Here is a 23,093-nt window from a genome sequence, read left to right as displayed (position 1 = left end):
AATAATTGTGCTTTTGAATGACATTATCTTGGCTTCAGATAAGTTGCTCTTGATGAATTGTATTATGATGTTATGCCAACTTTCAGTACTGACAGGCAGCCAGCCATGTGAAACTAACACTATGTCTACACGGGGCTGTTATTCATCACGCCACTCTTTCCTTTTAACAAACACCAACCAGTAGACATTTCTTACTCTTTGTATTTTAAGAAAGTAATTTTTTATCAAATAAGTCATTGTTTTTATCTTATTGACACTATGATTTTGTAACTGATCATTTCCTCCTCATTGCTTTGACAACTTGGAAGCTCAAAATCAAATTTATGGTCAAGAATAGCATCTAATCTGACCAAATCATATAGATTTGCTTTGTTAATGTTATTATAAACATAATTATTTCCTTGTTAATTTTGCAGTCTGTTCTAATTTGTATATTCTATCCCTTTGTTTAATTTTCTTTTTCTTTTTAACATTTTATTTATTTATTTGAAAGAGAGAGTTTAGGGAGGGGCAGAAGGAGAGGGAGAGAAGCAGACTCCCTGCTGAGTGCAGAGCCTGATGCAGGGCTCTATCTCATGACCCTGAGATCAACCAGAGCTGAAATCAAGTGTCCCATACTTAACCCCCTGAGCCACCCAGATGCCCCCCCTTTGTTTAATTTCCTAAGTTGCCTCAAGGATTTTGTAAAATGATAAATACATAGATACACACACATGATATATTGGACTTGCAACAACGCACTGTAGTTACTTTTTTATGTGTGCTGCTTGTGCCAGACTGTGGTCATGGGGAGGCCCAGGACTTTATTTTACATCCCCAGTGTCTAGCATAGTATTTGGATCATACTCATTAGCATTACTATCTGTTGGACTCTATTAACTCAGTGCCAGGGCGCTGGTGTGAAGTCATTTGAAATACAGCTCATTTATCCTTTAACAGGGTTTGGCCTCTAGAAGAGAGCTTCAGACCTCTTTACCGGACACTCTCCCCTTCCTCCAAATGCCATAAGAAGCATAGTTACAAATGGTCAAATTATAGGATAGTTTCTAACCCATGATCCTGATCTTCTCTCTCTCTCTCATCCATCTTTTTGGAATCTTGTCCCTTCACACCCCCAAAATGGCGGTTGGTAGTAGTGACACTATGACTCGAGGAAGGTGATGTTGCTGTGTTCCCAGGACTACTTGGTTCCGCTAACCATCATCAGTGAGAAAGGAGGAGAGTCAGACTGACTGAGCGGAGCACTGGGTTGCTAGGGCAACAGACTCTCGATACTCCAAACCTTCCCCCCCTTTCCCAGTGTAGGTGCTGAAATTCTCCAGGTGCAATAAGCTCTTCCCCATTTCTGTGCAGTGGGAGCACGAACACACATGAAGCTCTGGAGTCCTGGGACTGTGCCAACACCTCAGAGAATGTGAAATTAGCCCAGAGGAGAAAGGGTCTGTCTTCTCTCTACATTTATGGACTCTCATTTTTGCTCACTTAGTACTTTCTAAGTTTTTCAAGGGATAATTTTAAGAAAAAAGTTGACGGCAATTAGAGAATCGGCATGTTTTGCCAAATAGCGGTGCTATTCCAGAACGGCTAGAACCGAACTCTCCCTTTAGCTTTATAAGTACACTAAACTTTTCGAGTGAATATTTTGTTACCCATGGAATTTTCCTTTCAAGGAATTTTTCTAACCTTTTACAAATTGTTACAAATCTCAATAGAAGATCTGGAATCATGTTTCTTTTAAGAATCTGAGAATACAGACACAGATGTCATGATTTACGCCAACAAGTGAGATATGATATCACCATAGGAAGAAGGAAATAGGAGTGCACAGACCTGCAATTCTAGAGCCTCTCCCTGGCACACCAACAGTCCAAATTTTTAAACGATGACTGGCCTTGTCCAGATCAGAATTTCTAGCAGGACACTTTTTGTTTGAAACATTGGAAGGCTATCACACACAATGTATGTAAAAGAGATCCCAGCAAAGTGTGGCACAGAGTTAAAACTAGCTCACTTCCCTACAGGCCTCATTACTGAGTCCCCAGGTAGTGTAGGAACAGAGCAAGTCTTGGGGCAGAAAACGGTAGTGAATTTTTTTTTCACGTAAACTGATAAAGAGGAAACACTGGGTTCTAGTGAAAAGTTAGAATCTGGGCAGTAAATAGTACTTGGATGAAGGCTACTTTTTTAAGAATTTAGGTGATGAAATTTCCCTTTTACTCTCTTTAATTGAGGAGCAAATATATGGACTATGCTTTTCTGGCTTTAAGAGTAATCTTCCCCTGTCTACCCTGAGATCCTTTTTAATAGACGACTTATACATTTTCCTGGATGGCCCTAGGGGATATGCATCCAAGCCACAAGAAACAAATCATTCTGAGTACCCAAGTTCTTATCCTGAGAGACCCTGTCCCCCGGCATCCCCACCCCCAAACACACCTCCCAGGCTGTGCCCGCACTCAGAAGCAGGGAAAGCAAAGACAATACCTCATGTGTGACTTCACATCCAGCAACTCCAGGGCGGTGACCCGCGGCTCCCCAGCCAGGTTTTGCAAGATCTTCAGCCTTGGCCCACAGTGCTTGTAAAATTCGGTACAAATATTCAGCAGGGACTCCCGAGGTCTTCTGAACTCCTCCCGAGCAATTCGTTCATCCAGTTCCTCTCTGGGAAGGCCTTGCCCTTCCTCCAGTAAGTGAAGATTTTCCCTGAAGAATTATAAAAGGTTAACCGGGGGTCTGAAAAGGCGTGTGCGTGTGCGTGTGTGTGGCAGCCGCGAGAGGAGAGCATCACACTGATGAAAAATGTACGCTTCCTTATATTCTGTATCATCCATATTCCTGAGAAGAACCTCGTCTGAAGGGTAAAGAAGGTGAACCACCCTGGAAGACATCGCCATCCCAAATGGCAAAGGCTCTCCGTGAGCCACTTCCTGAGGATTCACCCAGAAACAGTATGCCATGCATGAATTAAATGAAATCTAACGGAACCACAACCTGGCTCAAAAGGCAATCATTCCAAGTTGTCAGAATCAGTACGAAATCGTACCTTATAAAGTGCAGTTTGGCGCCTTGTTCCTGGTACCTGGAAATGAGAACAACGGTCTGCATGACGATGATAGCAAGCACAGGGGCCCTAGGACTGTTTTTTATGAAAAGCCCTTACAGCTACACATTTTGAGAAGCTGACAAACACACATGGACTAATCCTAAACGCTGAAATCTTGTCTTTCCCTTGGCTACCACACAGGCTGCAATTAGAGCTGCTATGAAAGCCGTCCCATTGGTATATAAATTTGTAGAAATACATATTATAAAGACACATAGAAGGTCATGGAATGTAGCCAAACAAGGGGACTTTTGAAAAACTCTGAAAGTAAAGTGAATCTAAGTTAGAGTTTTAATACCACGTGCTCTGTTTCTGGGGATCAGAGGAAGAAATAAGGCAGACTCCCTTTCAGTTCTAGAGACGTATTGCTGATTAATAATAGGACTTTAGAAACTCTCTTTTTCTGTGTACCTTTCATTTGGTAGTTGAATCTAGCCCCCGAATATCACTTGCGATATATTTATTTTTTCTTATTATGAGAAGCTGAAGCATGAGCTAGCCATCACATCAGCTAACTTATAGTTGGGTGTGGTATTTGTTTTATTTGTAATATAAGTGATGAGCAGGGAATCAACTTTATATAAAGAATGATACATTCTTATTAAAACTGTGCTGCAGAGAGAATGGAAAATTATGAAGTTTCTCCTTAAGATCTCCCTACTGACTAACTACTCCATCCTGGGAAAAGCACTTTTCCCTAACTGATTTGGGGTTTGCCCTCTCTTAAACCTTCCTCGGGGGAGGAAACTAATTAAACTTGTGTGTGTGTGTGTGTGTGTGTGTGTGTTCGGGTATTTAGAGGTTAACACAGCCAGAGTGAAGCCGTGTAAGTATTAACTAATATAGCCAGTGTCTGAGTTGTACCAAAAAGGGGGGTGGGGGGGTGGGGTGGGGGGGAGACATTAACTCAAGGACCATGAGAGCATCATTTAAGGACCTAAGTTGAAATTTGGATGAAATGCCTGTGGAAAATCTGTCCAGATGAAAGAAAGTTGACCCCGTATAACTGCCATGGGAATGAGAAACCACCCCCTGATTATTATTGTTTCATTTGCCTTTTTCTTGGAGGCGAATGAAACAACACTGGAATAGTTCAAAGACCACCCAGGCGGCAGAGAACATGTTGCGTGTTCATGCAAACAAACCGACACAAATGCCAATTTACAAACGTGGCTTGGATTCTCTCTGACAGTGTCAGAAGAACCCTTGTAACTCTAAACTCTCACCTTCCTTTCTTTTCCTTGGAGGGTTTCAAACTCAATATCGACTATTTTCAAGATTCCTTTCATTCCCAATGGCTGAGATTCAGGTTGTATGAAATTGAAAGATCACAGAAGAGTAAGGCCAGTGAATTACCTGGTGTTCACCCCAGACGACATGGTGTGATTGGCTGTGGTGGTTCCCTTATGACCTTGGTCACACCTGCTCATTTGCGGGGCTGTCATGGGCCTGCAACGGGGACAGGAACCGCCACAACAAAACAACAGCACAGAAGTAGAAACATTTACAAAGTCCTCAAGTTATGGAAGCGCACATAAGTTTTAAATTACTCACAGAGTCTTAACAAGAGACTGTTGAGTGGGGCTTTTCTGTCACACTCTTGCTGTCTCTGTTCTGAGAGGCACTTTACAGGGGACATCGATTCCCGGGGGGTCTACTAGCGTACCATGATTTACGTTCTCCTGCTTCTTGGTTCTGAGTAATAAACTATGACACTTCAAACCAGACATTTATGAACTCAGACATCTAAGTCTGTATGATTCAGTGAGAGCTAAGAGCTCATTTTTCAATTTGATAGGTTACTAGGAAGTTAGCCGTTCTGGACAATAAGTAAAAGGTAAAGACATGCATACCATTTTGGCCACATACGTTGTAATCAACCACCTTATTTTTCTGAAAAACCATCAAAGAATGAAGGAATCCTTCTAGGCAAAATTATACCTAAGACTACCCAGAAAAGTGAGTACATTAATATCTATTGTAAGTCAGTAATTTAGATGCTCAGAAATAGATTTGAAACATCTCATTTTATATTTGCAGGGTTTACTTTAAATCCTAGGAAATCTTTGCCTCTCTTTTTTTTTTTTTTTAAGATTTTTTATTTATTTATTTGACAGAGATAGAGACAGCCAGCGAGAGAGGGAACACAAGCAGGGGGAGTGGGAGAGGAAGAGGCAGGCCCATAGCAGAGGAGCCTGATGTGGGGCTCGATCCCATAACGCCGGGATCACGCCCTGAGCCGAAGGCAGACGCTTAACCGCTGTGCCACCCAGGCGCCCCTAATCTTTGCCTCTTGATCAGCCTCTGAGAGCAACGGAAGGGATGATGCAGCTTTTAAAGCAAGTGCTTGTAAGAAACCCTTCCAGGCTTGCTCTTATGACGCTCCTTTTCTGTACGCTGGGTGTGGCTGGCAAACTAAGCTTTTTACAATCACACTAGACCTTCTCTTCCTGTGCCATGGCTGTGGAAGGCAGAATTTAAAGATGGCCCCAAGACCCTGCACTCCCCCTGATACAACCCCAGTGATTATGAACTGTTACATGGCCAAAGGGAAATTATCTGGGTAGGCCTAATTCTATCGCACCAGCCCTTAAAAAAGCAGAGTTTTCTCTTGCTAGGAACAGAGAGATTTGAAGCATGAGAAGGACTCAGGGAGTCACTGTTGGCTGGAAGACAGAAGGGGCCATGTGAGAAGAGAGGCAGGTACCCTCTAAAGTAGAGAGTAGCCCCTGGCTGACAGAAAGGAAAGGGAACGTCCGACCTAAAGCTGCATGGTGTTGGATTCTGCCAAAAACCTAACTGACCTTGGAAGAGGATTTTTTCTCCAGAGCCTTCATATAAGGCCCAGCTTGACTGCCATTTTAATTTCAGCCTTGTGAGACCCTGAACAGAGAAACCAGCTGAGCCTGCCCAGACTTCTGGCCTTTGGAAATATGAAATAATAAATGTTTGGTTTCATGCCTCTAAATTGGTGGTAATACATTACATAACAATAGAAAACTAACATCAACACAGTTTGTAATATACTTATTTGTGTGTAACATTAACGTTTGTTCATGAGAAAAGAAATCAGGAGTATGGAAGTGAAATGGGGTTCTTCTTATCTTCTTGTAAAAACAGCAAAGCCAACTTTATTGTTGGCTGACCAATGAGGCTAGATCTCCCCTCTCCCAAGAGAATACTAAATACACCGGAATATTTAGAGCTACAGAATTTTAAATGTCAGTGCTCCATCCCTTCCACTCTTGGTGGAATTTTGGGTAAGCCAATTTTGGATAAGTTAATTGACCCATCCTGATAAAAGAAAATAGAAAGGAGGAAAGCACTGCGATTGCATAATCTGAGGAAAAATAACAAAAGCAGCCCTTGGGAAAAATGGATTGCTCTTTTCTCCTCTAACAGCAGAAAGGGGCTAGTGATTTAACCAGAGAGGCACAGAAAGAAGAGTGTAAATGATATTTCTCCTTAGGATGTTCTTCCTCCTAGGATTTTCATGCAACCAACATCAAAGCTTTGGGCCTGGGTCCCGCTGGAAGAGGCGTTTTGCCATGGCTCCCAGTTTCACTACTTCCCATCTCCTCAGGCAGGTGCATATGGGGGCCCTTTCAACACTGGCAGTCTACCAAAGGCTTTTGGGCTACACTCTGTTTGTCTAGGTTGGCAATGAAGCTCATGATTAGAAAGGAAACATATACTGACTTAAGGAATCACCATCTCCCTCCCTCTCTCACTTGCTGGCACATGCTAGAGAAGGCCTTCCTGGATGGAGGGATTTCAGCTAGTTCTCATCAACAGGGCAAGATGGGGCTGGAGAAGTTGGTGCCTTTTGGTGGGAGTAAATCACAGACAGGATTTAGGCGAAGGATGTGGCCAAATGGGAGAGAGGAGCAGAGACGCCAGCCCAGGAAGAAGATTTCCCCACCTTTGCTCCAGGGAACGCTATCTCCTTCTAGCTAATTTGAGATGGGAACAAAGAAAAAGAGCCAGTCATCTGCATAGCTTCCGGTCTCCACTTCTTCACACTCCTCTCACTCTGCCCGCCGTCCCCTCCATCCCCGTGCAGCCTCTCAATGCCTTCTGCTTCTGCACCCAAGACCCTGGCGACAGGGCTAATTTCTTGGTGCTTTGTTTAGGGCTGAACTCTGGTGTCTGTGTACCTTTCCATTCCCAAATCCCCAGCCGCTATCCCAGCACCACGGAGCCTCGCCCCACACAGGATCTGTGAATTGTAGCATTTACATTTGTTATGTAGTTTTTGAAATTACAGTAAAAAAAACCCACAATGCTTTACACACAGTAAAATAATAAAAGGCAGCCTAGTTGGAATTACATACATTTCATGTCTCATTAAATAAAAGCTAATAAAAATATGGATCACATTTTCATATTCACTACATTGGCCCTTTTACAAAAGATTCGTTCACCACTGGGTTAAAACTGCCACAGAAGCTCAGCAAGCTACATGCAGATGTGGTCATGGTATTATTATCGCTATGGTGACTGTTAATTATTCAGAACACTTAGCACTATTTACCCAAACAACTCAGGGACTGTTTGCAGTTTTAAGCCACAAAGGGCTGAGTTTGGGCAGGTGTGTGTCAATTAAAGACAGGGTTTTAGAGATTTTTAGTCACCACATTTTTTACTTCTTCTTTTTGGCAGACACATAGCATGTGAGGCTATGACTATTCCTGTGACGGGATTACCTGGTGAGGACCTCCACACTGTACAGAAGGGCCTGCAGGGATGTCGCAAGAGCAGCTGTGGCAGCGATCTCCTCTCGGGCAGCAGGCACCGTCTCCACTTGGGACGTCTGCCTCTTTAGCTTTTGTAGGTAGCAGGGGACTAGAGCTTCCAAGACCATCAGCATCTGAAGACTTTAATCAACAGAAAGGAAACCAAGTCACACTTTACATTCTACTCTGGTTGGCGGTGTCATACTTGGGAATGTAGAGGAAGGAACAGCCTCCGGAGTGATGACTGATTCTGAGCCCCCTCCCACTCCACCCAAGTCGAGAGTAAGTAATGCTGCTGGAAAGATGGACTGACACCAGTTAATTATTTAATTCACTAATTAATCGCGCACCCAGTAAAAGGTGAGGAAATTCTGCTTGCCTTTCAGGAACACATGATTTAGTGGGGGAGGGGAAAAGGAGCATGTATAGAGCTGGCGGATAGAACCGTGGAATGATCCGTGGAGCTGTGCACTCCATCTAGAGAAATGAGTCACAGTGATCAATAAAGCTGCCACTCAGGGATTTGCTAAGAGTGATTTTTTGGCTGAAACAAATTTTAGACAAGATAATACCCTTCCCTGGGAGGCTGGCTTCTTAAAGGTTAAACAATTTTCGAGGGGCGCCTGGGTGGCACAACGGTTAAGCATCTGCCTTCGGCTCAGGGCGTGATCCCGGCATTGTGGGATCGAGCCCCACATCAGGCTCTTCCGCTATGAGCCTGCTTCTTCCTCTCCCACTCCCCCTGCTTGTGTTCCCTCTCTCACTGGCTGTCTCTATCTCTGTCAAATAAATAAATAAAATCTTTAAAAAAAAAAAAAACAATTTTCGAGAAAAGAGTATATGGAAACAGCCTCTGTGATGCGGGTCTGAAAATGGCTGCTTACTGGAGTGAATAATAAAAAATCTCAACGACATTTTAATAAGAGACACATGTTAAATATAAGTACATAGAAACATTGAAGGTAAAAGTAAGAACAAACGCCAGCCAGACTTACTATAAAGCTATAATAATTAAGACACCATAATATTGGTGCAAGTGATGAGGGATAGAAGCAGAAAGACGTTCACCTTTAGCCCCGCAGGCTGACCGATAGCCTACATAAGTCCGGTGGGGATCAGATACATGCTGGTTGCTACATTCTTAAAGGGTCTCAGGACTGCCTGTGTATCTCAGCAATAGTTAATATTGAACTGAATAAGAAGTACCAGAGAAATCTTGCAAAAATAGTGTTATGAGAAGTTCAAAGAAGACATTTATGATCTAACACTCCCTGCACATTACCTCCCCCTTGAGCATGAAGCATATGACCACCAGCTCGTACAGCAAAAAGTACAGCTCCTTCTGCCCATAGGTCCTCTCCCCATGCTACTTAAATAAACTTACTAAGTTGTACCATACAACAGCTCAAGAATTCTTTCTTGGAAAAAAAAAAAAAAGAATTCTTTCCTGGCTGTTGTACTCCACGATCCCGCAAAACAAGGAGACACAGACAGACATGCAGAACAAAATAAGGAGTCTGAAACAAACCCACAGATACTTGGTTTATAACAAGGATGACATTGCAATGCAATGGGAAATGCTAGTCTTTTCCATAAATGGTACTTGGTCTATTGTCTATTAGTATCTGCTTGGGAAAACGAATTCTTGACCCTTACTTTACACCATACCAAAAATTAATTTTAAATGGATTATCTATCTGAACATGAGGGTAAAAACAATAAAGCTTCTGGCAGATAATATAAGGGGATATATTCATAAACTTGGGTTAGCCAAGATTTCTTTCTTTTTTTTTTTTTTTTAAAGATTTTATTTATTTATTCAACAGAGATAGAGACAGCCAGCGAGAGAGGGAACACAAGCAGGGGGAGTGGGAGAGGAAGAAGCAGGCTCATAGCGGAAGAGCCCGATGTGGGGCTCGATCCCGTAACGCCGGGATCACGCCCTGAGCCGAAGGCAGACGCTTAACTGCTGTGCCACCCAGGTGCCCCTAGCCAAGATTTCTTAAGGGAACACAGAAAGCACTAAACAGTAAGGTAAATAGTGACTCATTAGACTACATTAAAATGAAGAATTCTGTTCATTAAAAGATAATGTTAGGTGAGTAAAATGACAAGTCACGGGGCGCCTGGGTGGCACAGCGGGTAAGCGTCTGCCTTCGGCTCAGGGCGTGATCCCGGCATTCTGGGATCAAGCCCCACATCGGGATCCTCTGATATGAGCCTGCTTCTTCCTCTCCCACTCCCCCTGCTCGTGTTCCCTCTCTCGCTGGCTGTCTCTATCTCTGTCAAATAAATAAATAAAATCTTTAAAAAAAAAAAATGACAAGTCACAGAGTAAGAGGTGTCATTTGAATGCATATAAGCAGTGGTGTGCTGGAGTGGACATTTAACAGGTCGAGACAGTCTAGGTATACACCTGTTTTCAACCCCATGTTCAATGACGTCATACTGGTAGCTCATACTCAGCCATTGCCACATATTGGCAAACTAGCAATGCTATGTATCAGGGACTCTTTTCCCCTAGAGAGCTGCTTATTAAATGTTTACCAGCACCCCAGTCCATATAAGCTAAAAGTACTTACATCAGACTCTTCAGACGAATTCTGTGTATTGAATTAAAAAAAAAAGTACTGATAATCTCATTTAAAAATGAGTAGAAGACTTCAATAGGCACTTTGCAAAAGTAGATATCTGAATTCCGTTAAACATCTGGAAAGCTTCCAAACCTTTCAGTTTAGAAGAGGGAAATGACAACTAAAACCACAACGAGATCTCACTACAACCCAACAAAATAGCTGAAATGAAGACTGAGTGCCAAGTGCTGATGAGCCAGCAGAGCACTGGGACACTCACGTGCCACTGGCGGGAACGGAAACTGACACGGCCACTTTGGAAAACCAGCAGTATCTACTAAAGCAAAACATACACACATTCCATGACCTCGCAGAGCATTTCCACCTACAGAAATACGGACACATGAGCTCACAAAGATGCATACAAAAACGTTCACTGCAGCATTATCTGTAATAGCTTCAAATTAGATATAAAACAAATGTGTCTACGAGAAATCAACTGTGGCAAAGACATTAAATATTACAGATGAACGAAGAACAAACTGTGGTGACTGACAATGACGTGGATGAAGCTCAGGAAATACTATTGAATAACAAAAGTAGGATATTAAAAAGTACTTACTCTGTTATTTCACTTGAATAGAGTTCAGAAATAGGCAAAGATGATTTGTGATGTAGGATAGTGGCTCCTCTGATTTTTCTATTTGAGTGATCGTTATGTAGATGGGTTAACTTTATGAACGTTGGTACAACTATAAAATTGTGATTTAAAAATTTTTTTGTATAAATGTTATATTTGTATAAAACATATTTACTTAAAAAATTTAAGTTGGTGTTACCAATGTTGAAGTGTTGTAAGAATTGTACTTGTTCTTTGAGAGAGAGCCCGGGGAGCAGCCGCTTAAGAGACCCTGATGCTACCCAGAAATTTAAGAACCCCTCTAGCTTAAATAGAACAGAACAGGGGACTAGGGAGGATAATTCTTTCTTTAATTTTAATTTAACCTAACAATGTTGGACTTTGGCCTTTAACTCACAATGACAGGAGAATTTGATTGTGAACTCTAATTCCTTTTGATTTCAATGTGTTTGGATTTTAACTTGAGACAGGATTTCATGTCTCACCAGAAATTTGATAATGGGAAAAATTTGTAATTAAACCTGGGGATTTTCTATGTCACTGGCATTTTAACATTAGAAAGCTTTCATGCATTTTATTATTACAGTGTCTTGATGTTATCACTTCATCTCACTGCAGGTCCTCTGAGACACCCTATTAACAATGCACTTGGACACACTTGGAGTAGAAAACAGGATAGGGAGTATTTTTATACCCAGAAATAGAGTGGGCTTGGAGTTAATTTACACAGGGTTTCAATCCATTGTTGAGCCTTTTATGGAGCTGTGATATTATAGGAAGAGACCAAGGAAAGTGGGAGAAGGACCATCATTATAGATTTCAGATTTGCTCTCCCGAGGGCCATAGCCACATTTCTGGTTGGCCACAGGCATGATATTTAATCTCCGCTGATTAACACAAACAAAAAAGCTGGGAATCTTCGCTGGGGGGTGGGGTATAGATATTTCTTATTCTTCACATAGAGAGATTTCAATTAATACAAATCCTGGTCCCTCTTTGCCCCTTTACTCATTCTGTTCCAGGGGAGAGGGAAAGACTAATCTGAGAGGCAAACCATTAAAGATACACTGGCAAAATCAACCCAGCTCTTTCCTTCTTCCTGGAAGAGCGTGCCAACAGAGTAGGACTTCTTTCCTCTACACTGTAAGTTTTCAGGGAGGTCCTGTTTCAAGCTTGATCCTTATACCAAAAGTGTGATAACATATAACCTGGAATTTTGTTTATGAGCTAGACATTACAAGAAAAGCTCAAAGTAGATTGAAAAGTTGAGAGGGAGAGATTGCCTCATATTGATATAATTGGGGAGGAGGGCCAGAGGGTTGATTAAGCCAGGCTCACGGAGCATTTAAAGGAATGTAACTATTATTTTTAAGGATCTATAACTACATAACAAGAGTGCTATCCCTGATTCATCTGAATTACTATCTCTGTCTTTAAAAGATCTCTTTTAATAGCAAGAGGAGACTGATTTTCATTTCGCATATGAGTACATAAATCAGACCAGAGCCAACGTCCTGGAATTGGGAGGACACTTTCCATGTGACTCCTTTGTATTCCTTACACTTGGCAAAATGACAGGCAAGATTTATACTCTTGCTCTTTGTGTGACAGGAGAGCTTATTGCTCCTTGAAAAGCATTTACTTCAATCATTTAAATGTCTGCTCTGGAACTGTGTTTACTATTAATTTGTATTTCATGTCAGGACAGGATTTTCTAAACAAGACTAAACATCTTAGCCACTGCACAAATTCCAAATTTTAGGGAATTCTACATTAATGAAGATTTGCTATATTTTCCAGAACCTGCGCCATGATAAGTTTCCTAAATGTAGTTATTGAACACATCCTTGCCAGAATATTACAGATGACATTAGCAAAGATAACCTTTGTATTCATTCACTTTTATTTCCTTAGCCATATTTATTTATCACAAGGCCCAGAAAAAGGGCTGCATTACCTTCTGAATGACTCAGGAGCATACGCTACCACGGTCACACAGAGCTTAATGGCCTCACTTATAGAGAATGTCAGGTCTTCGTTTCCGTAGCAGAAATCTGAAGGGACAGAAGATAAAGGCACAAAATCAGAGTGGAGTCTGCCAGGGATAAAGAAGAAATCATCACTCTTCACATTCCAGTTATATTCTATAGCCATTTCTTCGTCAGACCTTATTCCTAAACTGTGAACTCAATTAATTTCTTCATCTAAAGGGACTGAAAATTCTGTTTCCTACTTTTGAATAGTCAGATGAAAAATAAAAGTGCTTTTGAGGGGGGGGTTAGAAAAAAATCTGACCTACTAGAAGATATCCAAGGGCATGCAGATGCCTAAGACATGAGACTTTATCTTTGAATTCCCTCTAGTTCTACACTGCATTCCATGATTATAAAAGACCATTTTAGAGAGTTACTCACCTAGAATTGCCCAGGAAAACCTAATTTTCTGAACACTGTGGTACTAGAGCGTGTAGTATGAAGCACCAGTTTAATACAATTTTCATGGTAGAGAATTCCTGTCTCTTTAGTGTTTTCAAGAAATTTAAAAAAAAATTTTTTAAAGATCTTATTTATTTGAGAGAGAGCACACACATATGCAAGAGTAGGGGGGAGGGGCAGAGGGGTAGGGGAGGGACAAGCAGACTTCGCTGAGCCCCGAGTTGCTGCAGGGCTTGATCCTAGGACCCTGAGATCATGACTTGAGCTGAAACCAAGAGTTGGATGCTTAACTGACTAAGCCAACAGGGCACTGCTAGGATTTTCAAGAAATTTAAGAAAAACAGGAGATAGGAAATGTACTCATTCAATTTATACCACTTTTCCATTTTTTTTTCTGTTTTGATTTAGGTTAACATATTTAATATAGAATTATATTAAAAAATTACAAAGGGAAAAAGAAGGTCAGAGCAACTTTTGTTTTTACCTAATGACTTAAGAGGCTTCTCAGCTTTGACCAGCTCTAAGATGTCTAATATGTCAGTGGTCTCCCCCTCCAGGGACTGCAGCAGGTCAAACAGGCACTGAGCTGACACACCTTTGCTGGGCCCGTTATTGGCAGCATCCTGTACAAAGAAAGGTTATTTGAGTTTATTGATTCCCACCTCAGCACTAATGTGGTTGGATCAGGAATTCAAATCTCACAAACACCACCACTGATAACAATTACATCAATCTGGAGTTCAGTTCCCACAGTCCTGCATCCAGCGATGCTGCTATATGATTTTGGAATGGAACACCTGACTTTCAGGAGATCTCTTAAATGCTAATCTGGTACAAAAAGATACTTGTGGAAATTCCTAAAAATACAGCAATATGTAGACTGCCAGAACAATTCATGTAAATGTCTCCTCTGGTCTGCCATGGAAGAACTCAGCATTCCTGAAGAAACTTTCCATAATGTAGGAGTCGAACACTTCAAATATGTCTGGGGAAGCAGATACTTATTTTAACAACTCTGGGCATTTTTCAGGTCTTGTTTGATAATATAACTCCAAAATGGAGATGCTTGCCATTTCAAATCTATTTAAAATGGCTTTGATTCATTAAAACAACAGATCCCTCTTAAATTCCTACTGTATACCAAGCACAATTCTGTACACTGAGGTTATAACAAAACCAAACCAAAAAAGACATACAAACAAAACAACTAAAAACAAATGAAAAGCAAACAGAAAAGCAGATGAAGGTCTTGCTTTAATGGAGCTTAAGTTCTATATTGGGGTATGGTAGAGATATATATTAGCGAATCACATATATGACTTGTGATATGGTATAAGCATCTGAAGAAAAAGAAAATAGGGTAAGTGCTAGACAGTGATAGAAAGGAATGAGAATAAGGAACCCTTCCTTTTTATTAATTGAGTATAGAAAACTGGGGTGTTGGTCTATTTATAGCCTACAGGCTAAGATGAGGGTCGAAGAAAAATGAAGAGAAATTATTTATGATATTCGTATCCCACTGGCTACAGAAAGAGAGCTGAGACGCTGATTATACAAATGGACAATGTAAATGAGCAGGTCATACATAAAAATAGAACTCTGATCCAGAACCTGTGGTAACCTGCCCAGGAAACCAACACACGGTCCACAGTAACTAGACCAGGAAGCTAGCCTGCTGTAAGTCAGGTTAGTAGGAAGTCAGACTACTAGCTCTAGTGGAAACCAAACAATAACCCCTTTAACCATTGGCCCCCAGATGGCCAGATCTTGATTAAAACTGACAGCTTCCCTGATCCTTGTCCCTGCTTCCAACTAGACCAGAGAAAGCCAAATATGTACCCCTAACCAATTACATAGGATGCCCCACTTCTAGTCAGCCTGCTTAGAGCTCCCACATCAATGGCCTTCAATCAGGGCATACCTGAAGCTTTCCCTTTCTTCCACCATAAAATTTTCTTACTCCTCTGTCTGCCTTTGAGTCTTCACCAAGACACAAGTGACAGTGACGAACTCCCTCTCTACAGCAGACTCTAATTTAAAAAGCCTTTGTTTTTCTCATCTGGTTCATCTGCATTTATTTGCCCAGGGCTCACTTACAGGAAACTCCAGGAGAGGGGCCACACTAGCAAACAGCTGGAGCACAAATGGCTTCCGGTGTAGAATGTAGAACTGGTGGCAGGCAAATTCGATGGCTTGACGCAACTGGGGATTGCTTTCATAATCGGAGTATACCTATGGAAAAATGCCACATATTCAGAAAATGCCTTAACAGCATATCAAAGTTGTATTTGCTTTTAAAACGCATAGTCGTGGAGGGACACCTGGATGGCTTAGTCGGTTAAGTATTCAACTCTTGATTTTGGCTCAGGTCCTACTCTCAGGGTCCTAATATGGAACCTCACGTTAGGCTCTGTACTGAGCACTGAGACTACTTAAGATTCCCTCCCTCTCCCTCTGCCCCACCCACACCCCCTTACAGCCTCTCTCTCTACAAAGACAAAACAAAACAAAAACAAAACACCTCATAGCCATGGGAAGCATGGACGGAAGTGGCTAATTTAATAAACTGGTAGATGGGAGTATAATCTCTCTTATGAGAAATTTGGTAATAAACATGAATATACTTTTTCCCAGGGAGTTTGTCACGAGGAATTTATCTCAAGAAAAGAATTGGACAAAGATGGATATACAGGAATTCCTACTGCAATTTTTACAATAGTGGAAAATTTCAAACGAGTGAAATTATTCATAAATTGGGGTAGGTTAAGAGAATCATGGTCTATGCATAAAACAAAATATCATGCAGTTACTAGAAATATACTCTAGCACTCACTGTAGCTACATGAGAAAGTGCCCATGATATTCTTAGTGTGATGTGAGAAAAGTAGGTAACAAACTTGAACATGTGGTACGATCCAGGTTTTGTTTAAGAAAAAAAATAGGATAGAGTGCTAGGATTTTCAAGAAGTATAAGTCATGATTATCTAGGAAGGAAGATTCTAGGTGATCTTTGTTTTCTTCTTTAAACTCGATCTCCTGAATTTTATAATGAGCATTTATTGTTTTTGGAAATCAGTAAAATGTTATAAAAATAGAGAAAATTCCAACTATTTAAAAATGGGAGAGGCCTGATATTAAAGAACATTTCTTGCCCCTGTGGGTTGAACAAACTCCACTTTGCACAAGCATGTATTACTTTTGTAATTTTTATTAAAACTTCTGTAAAAGTAGAGGACTAGGAGGAGCCCCTAGACTGTCTGAACTTCATCCACTACTCCTAAACGTAGCCAGATACACATTAGACATGAGTCCATGGAAATTGTTCCTGCTGAATTCACCTCTTCCAATCTCAGCATAGCAAATTTAATAGCAACGGAAATCTCGATTCAGGCAGAGATCAGAAAATCTCTCAGGAGAAACATTGGCGGAACGCTTGCCGTACATCTGTGTAAAGACAGCAGTGATTCCTGGGGCACCTGGGTGGCACAGCGGTTAAGTGTCTGCCTTTGGCTCAGGGCGTGATCCCGGCATTATGGGATCGAGCCCCACATCAGGCTCCTCCGCTATGAGCCTGCTTCTTCCTCTCCCACTCCCCCTGCTTGTGTTCCCTATCTCGCTGGCTGGCTATCTCTGTCAAATAAATAAATAAAATCTTTAAAAAAAAAAAAAAAAGAGCGCAGTGATTCCCAAACTTCTAGGGCATCAGAATCCCCTGGAAGTCTTGTAAGAATCCAGATGAACGGGCCCTGACTCCACAGTTTCTGATTAAGGAGGTCTGGGGTGGGACCCAAAACTGTGCATTTCTAACAAAATCCCAGGCGCTGCTGATGCGGCTGGTCCGGCGACCCCACTTTGAGAACCCCTCAAAGAGTGGCTAGAGGAAATGGGAAAGCCTATTCCAGGTGTGGGAGATCTCAGGAAAGATAAAACAGGAAATTGTGACCTTTCGGAAATTTCTGGGGAGATTTCATTTGGTGCCTTCTGCTGCCAAAAAAAACAGATAATAATTCCATCCTTAAGTTTTAGTACAGGTCTTGTTGACCTGCCGTACAGGCCGTTAATTTTCTGGTGAGGAGGACAGAGCCACAGCACCTGCAGCATGGTGGGCAGAATCCACTGGTAGCCACTGAGAGAGAAAAGGTGGTTGAAGTGCACAGCGCTGTTGATGACGGTGGCAGCGTACTGCCTGAGCAGGGCGCTGTCTTCTGGGTGGAGGATCAGAGCCCCGTTAAAGACGTTGAGGAAGAGCATGATTTCATCTCCCCAGGGAAACTCGCTTGGCATGCCCAGGAACATCTCCTCCAGGAGCTGGATCCACAAGCTTTTCTGAAGAGTGTCGAGGCCAAACAGCTCCTTGCCAGCTGTGAGAACATGAAAGAGCAGAGACAGAATTAGCCCCACGCCACTCCTGTCAGCGTGGGAGGGCGACCAAACCGGGGGGCACTGCTGTTTCCCACTTGGTCCAACTCTGGGACGTGAAGATGTACAGCGGAAATGCTTCCAGCACACGTCGCGGCCGCTGGTATCACACTCCCTGGTTCTCAAAGGACTTCCATCATCACCTCCTTGATTCGACTCTGTAGACAAGACAGGGCTGGCATTTGCAGCATGTTGCTGCTGAATAAGCTGTGGCTTGGAGAAAAAAATAAGTTGTTTCTGAAAGGAAACAGCAGGGCTGGGACTGGTTCTAGATCTTTGTACTCCTGGGCAGACTAGAGCTCTTTCTACTCTTTGCTCTAGGAGCTTCTGGGTGAAGGAGACATTGAACATTGGGAGGCTAACTGTAAATATCTCAAATTCATAACTGAGTCACAGAGCAAGGCTTCAAAGCGAGTATCTTTCTGTCTCTCTGTCTCTGTCGCCCTCTCAATTCAGGTATAGTTTGGATAGAGTAAAACATACACAAATCTCGAATGTAGAGCTCAGTGAGTTTTGACAAAGATACACACTCACATGAACAATGTACCAATCAATATACAGACCATTTTCATCACCTCAGAAAGTTTCCAGGAGATCCATCCCCCCAACCCAGAGGCAACCACTGTCCTGATTTCTGTAGATGAGCTTTGCCTCCTGAACTTCCTATGAACACCTGTTCTTCACATAGTCAAGTAACAACACCTACTACTACCTACCCTAGCAATACCATTCTACTGCCCTCAACTGCTTATGAGATGTGGTATATACGAACAATGGAATACTAGTCAGCCACCAAAAACATGAAATCTTGCCATTTGCAATGATGTGGATGGAACTAGAGGGTATTATGCTAACGAAATAAGTCAGTCAGAGAAAGTCAATTATCATTTGATCTCACCAATATGTGGACTTTAAGAAACAAAACAGAGGATCATAGGGGAAGAGAGGGAAAAATAAGATGAAACCAGAGAGGGAGACAAACCATAAGAGACTCTTAATCGTGGGAAACAAACTGAGGGTTGCTGGAGGGGAGGGGGGTTGGGGGATAAGGTACCTGGGTGATGGACATTAAGAAGGCCACATGAAGTAATGAGCACTGGGTATTATATAAGACTGATGAATCACTGACCTCTACCTCTGACACCAATAATACATTATATGTTAATTAATTGAACTTAAATTTTAAAAAAAGCCCCCAAACCCTGCTTATGATAGTTAAGAACAGTGGTCTCACTTTGATCCCTGGAATAGCAGCATCGACATCACCTGGGAACTTGCTAACATTCAAGTTCCCGGGCTCCATTGCAGAGCTACTGAATCTGAAACTGGGGCGGGTGGAGCCCAGCAACCTGTTTTATCAAGTCCTCCAGGTGATTCTGACACACTCAGGGCTGAGAAGCAGCGGCTGAGAGAACAGTCTGCTAGTTAAGATGCTCTCCAGCTGAGGACCAAACAAGGGCAGAGGAAGCCCAAGAAAAGAAATGCTTGCTTTTTTCTTTCTTGATACCTTGTGGATCACTGAAGAGTGAAAATTCAGCGTCAATAGCACTCCGGGGGAATGAGGGTAGTCGGAGGAGGTCTTCCTGGAGCATGGAGACATGGGACTGTTTGTGGGCTGTGGGGATCTTCTGCGTCAGCGAGATGAGAAACAAAACCCGCCCGACTTCCTCCAGCTTCCGAGTGAACACCTAGCCGCGAACAAAAGCAGGAGCAGAGGAAACGCAGAATTAGCAGCTCTGATATTAAAGGGAGTGAAGACATTGAAGCAAAACCTTTCATGGCAAACGCGGCTGATAAAAAATCAAGGCGGGTGTTGGATTGAGGGAGAAATGGTTTTTATCTTTGCCACAGAGGAAGAGCAGACAATGCTTGATTGACTCGCACTTCCTGTACCCGCCTGCTCCGCAGAAGGGAGTGTTTCTTAGGGGTTTGCAGGCTGGGGGAGCACAATGCAAGCGTTGTCAGAAATCGTTCCATATGAAATAGAGCCCGTTTGTCTGGATGTCGTACTATGGAAGACCTTTTCCAACAGGAGCCAGTCAGTCAGTTCCAAGTGCCTCTACCATTTCCACAGATGCCTTAAACTGTTCTGGGTTTTTCTCTTTTAAAAAAGGGACTGAAATGGGATCCAAGAAGAACCTATCTTGGGACAAAAGCTGACGGGACCTAGATGGCACAGACAGGATTCTCTTGGTCCCTTCTCTTTATTCCTTTCCTGTGGACGATGGGTGGGCAGGGGGTGGGATGAGGAGGTCCATACGCAGTCTGAAGCTGCTGAGGAAACTCCAGGGCCAGAACCACAGGCTTGCATATCGCTATCTCCCTGCAGAACTCAGAAAGAAACCTTCAAATTCCAACTTGGAGTGTACATAGAACAAGAGCTCCATTTTATGCAATTTTAAAAAACATGTTCTTAAACATAAAAAGAACATACTGGTGAAGTGCTATTGTTGATTATCGTTTTAATTCTTTTGCTGCCAAAATCAGGGGCTGGGATAATTGAGGGGTAATTATTTTAGAAATTATATGCACTTAAGACCTTACAGTTATGTATACTTAAGACCCAACACCTCACACTTTGTAATAGTTGCACTATTCTCCTTCTTTCAACTGCAATTCAGGTGGTTTATGCTAACTGTACTTTTAGTTACTTAAGTGGTCTAATTCTATGCCGTTTTCATTCACTTCATGAAGCTATTTTTGAATAGATGCCAAGTTAACCTTCTTGATATGTGCAGAAAAACTGAAATAATAAATTATCCTGAAATTCTTGTTTAAACATTTTACTAAAAATAAATGAATGTGGGAGTGCCTGGGTGGCTCAGAAGGTTAAGGTCCAAGTCTTGGTTTTGGCTTAGGTCATGATCTCAGGGTCATGAGATCAAGCACCCTATCGGGTGCATTTGGCAAGGGGTCTGCTTGAGATTCTCTCCCCCCACCCCGCCCATCCTTCCCACTTGGGCAAACACAAGCGCGTGCGTGCTCTCTCTCTCTAATAAATAAAATCTTAAAAAATAAAAAAATAAAAATAAATAAGTGAATGTAACACATAGACTGTATTAAAATTGTACCATTATTAGAATTGTGAACTATAGCTATATTTTGCATACAAAATAGTGAATTTCCTTATTCTGTTCTTCAATTACAAATTTAAGTACAATGGCTTAATTATGTCTCCTCCTCTTTTAAGGGAGGTTAGTAACATGCCTAAGGTCAGGTGACTGACTGATCAGTGGCAGAGCTAGGACTCTGTCCAAGTCCCTGCTTCTTAGCTCAGTGCTTTTCCCAGGTATAATACATTGATCCCTTTTATTTTATTTTTCCCAACTAGTGTAAACCTCTGTGGCAACCTTCTAAAAACTACATTTGTGTACTTCCAATCTTGTTTTACAAAAATTTTAAAAGAAAACTTGGAAACTAGTAGGTGAATAAATTCGAAGATTTCTAGTGTTTATACCCAACGATTTGTCATAGCATTAATCCAAGTGAGTGTTCCTTGATACCTTTACATTGCAATCCAATTTATGAAAACTAACACACTATTTTGGGGAAATATTGACCAAGGGCTTACCCATCTACTCTCTCTAGAGAGGATTATATCAGAATCGGAATCTCAGGGTTGGCAACACATTCACCAATCATCTATCACAATGACTTGATAAAACCATATAATAAAAAGAGGTGGTCAGGCACCTGTTTCTGAATGAGCTCCTGTCCTTTCTCTGGATGCATATGTACAAGGTTCAGCTGCGGAGACACCGATCTCCGGAAAGGATAAATATCACGAACATATGTCTGTCGGAGGATGATACAAAGAGAAAAAAGAGTTCAGATGATTAAAATTTTTACTCTCATTTCCTCTTATGCAAAGATCAAACAAAGGTTATGTATTTTCTAAGAGTTTTATCATTTTATGCTCTCTAATTCTATAAAATCGTAGGGAAGGTAAACCCCCACTTCAGGAAAGCATCCAGCCACCTGGGCTTAGCACCCTTTCCAAACCCGAGGGTGCTATACCAGGAACAAAGGAGCCAACGGCAATTTAGCCGAAGGCATTCTAGCGGAAGAAGGTCACCGTAAAGTAAAGTGATATCTTGAGGTGCCCTTTGGTCATTAGGTCAGGTCACCATGGTCACACTCAACATAATAAAAAGAGGAACAACAAGGACATTAAAATTCCAAGTAGGCACACATATTTATTATATGGGCAACTTAATTTTTCACCAGGAGGTAATAATAGTGAATGCTTTACTTGCCTTATCTCCTTTAATATTGCAACCTATGGTAGATACTATTATCATCCTCTTCATTTTACGGACAAGGAAAATGAAGGACACAAAGATACAGTGGATAGTCCAAAGCTACACTGACAGTAAGGTCGTGTCACCTAAGTGGCCATACTTCTAACCGTTGAACAACGATGAACCTCTGAGTGAGGGCAACATTCAGGAAAGTCATGACAAGTTATCGACACAACTCAACAGGAGTGTGTCACTGCCCAGTCTCACCTTATTGTAGTGGATAAGATTCCATCGTTTATCCATGAGAAAATAATGGGTTGACTGAGATTCTGGGATATTAAAAAACTCCAGACACTCCTAGAACAGTAAGTAAATATAAATGTTTATGGAGAACATACTATGTGCCAGGTAGTAAGCTGAAAGATACAAATATCATCATAACAAGGTAACTGGCTTATAAGGATTATAGATCTTATATACTTTTTATATGTATATATATAGGGATACGCATTGGATTTGGATACACAGTTGCCCAAAGCATGATATAATAGAGACTGGTAATGTAATATAAACCATCTGCTCTCAAAGTGCTAAAAGATGTGCAATTATATTCAGACTGAGGAGTGAACTATGGAGGCACAGTAGCATCTACTGGTCTCAATGTCAAGAAGAAAGCGTGTACTCTGCATTCAATGCTTTCCACGTAGGTAACTTGTACAGCCTGCACAGGATCCGAGCCTGGAGAGGTCCTGCTCGATTTAGGTCACGCTGGTTATGGTGGAACCGGGGTTGGGACTCACTCTGTTTGCCTTCCTGCCTCTAGCATTCAGCATGAGTAGGAAAACAGAGTGGTTGTTGAAGTTTGCCTCACTCGGCCTTAGAAACTCTCTGGAGATGTGTGGGTAAGGTCTGAAGGAGGCACTACAGAAATAATATATACACGTTT

At 41.8% G+C, this 23,093-nt stretch overlaps 1 protein-coding gene across 15 annotated transcripts in view; it reads right to left on the bottom strand.

The window, feature by feature from the left end:
• Positions 1–23,093, bottom strand: part of UNC80 (unc-80 homolog, NALCN channel complex subunit) — a 225,750-nt gene that overhangs the window by 37,874 nt on the left and 164,783 nt on the right. For 10 of the 15 annotated variants that reach the window (XM_019802892.2, XM_019802900.2, XM_019802894.2 and 7 more), the window contains 12 exons: positions 22,415–22,504; positions 21,600–21,701; positions 19,414–19,594; positions 17,945–18,064; positions 17,580–17,848; positions 15,585–15,719; positions 13,972–14,110; positions 13,010–13,106; positions 7,810–7,980; positions 4,460–4,552; positions 3,044–3,079; positions 2,485–2,703 (listed from right to left, as the gene is read on the bottom strand). In XM_019802892.2, coding sequence (XP_019658451.2) covers positions 2,485–2,703; positions 3,044–3,079; positions 4,460–4,552; positions 7,810–7,980; positions 13,010–13,106; positions 13,972–14,110; positions 15,585–15,719; positions 17,580–17,848; positions 17,945–18,064; positions 19,414–19,594; positions 21,600–21,701; positions 22,415–22,504 — 1,652 coding nt within the window. The remainder of the gene's footprint in view (positions 1–2,484; positions 2,704–3,043; positions 3,080–4,459; positions 4,553–7,809; positions 7,981–13,009; positions 13,107–13,971; positions 14,111–15,584; positions 15,720–17,579; positions 17,849–17,944; positions 18,065–19,413; positions 19,595–21,599; positions 21,702–22,414; positions 22,505–23,093) is intronic. The other 5 variants (XM_019802902.2, XM_034655100.1, XM_019802903.2 and 2 more) reach the window with 1 other exon arrangement.

The sequence above is a fragment of the Ailuropoda melanoleuca genome, chromosome 2 (genome assembly GCF_002007445.2).
Source record: "Ailuropoda melanoleuca isolate Jingjing chromosome 2, ASM200744v2, whole genome shotgun sequence".
Classification (NCBI taxonomy): domain Eukaryota; kingdom Metazoa; phylum Chordata; class Mammalia; order Carnivora; family Ursidae; genus Ailuropoda; species Ailuropoda melanoleuca.
Note: the sequence above shows the minus strand (reverse complement) of the source record. Positions and strands in the feature narration are given on the sequence as shown.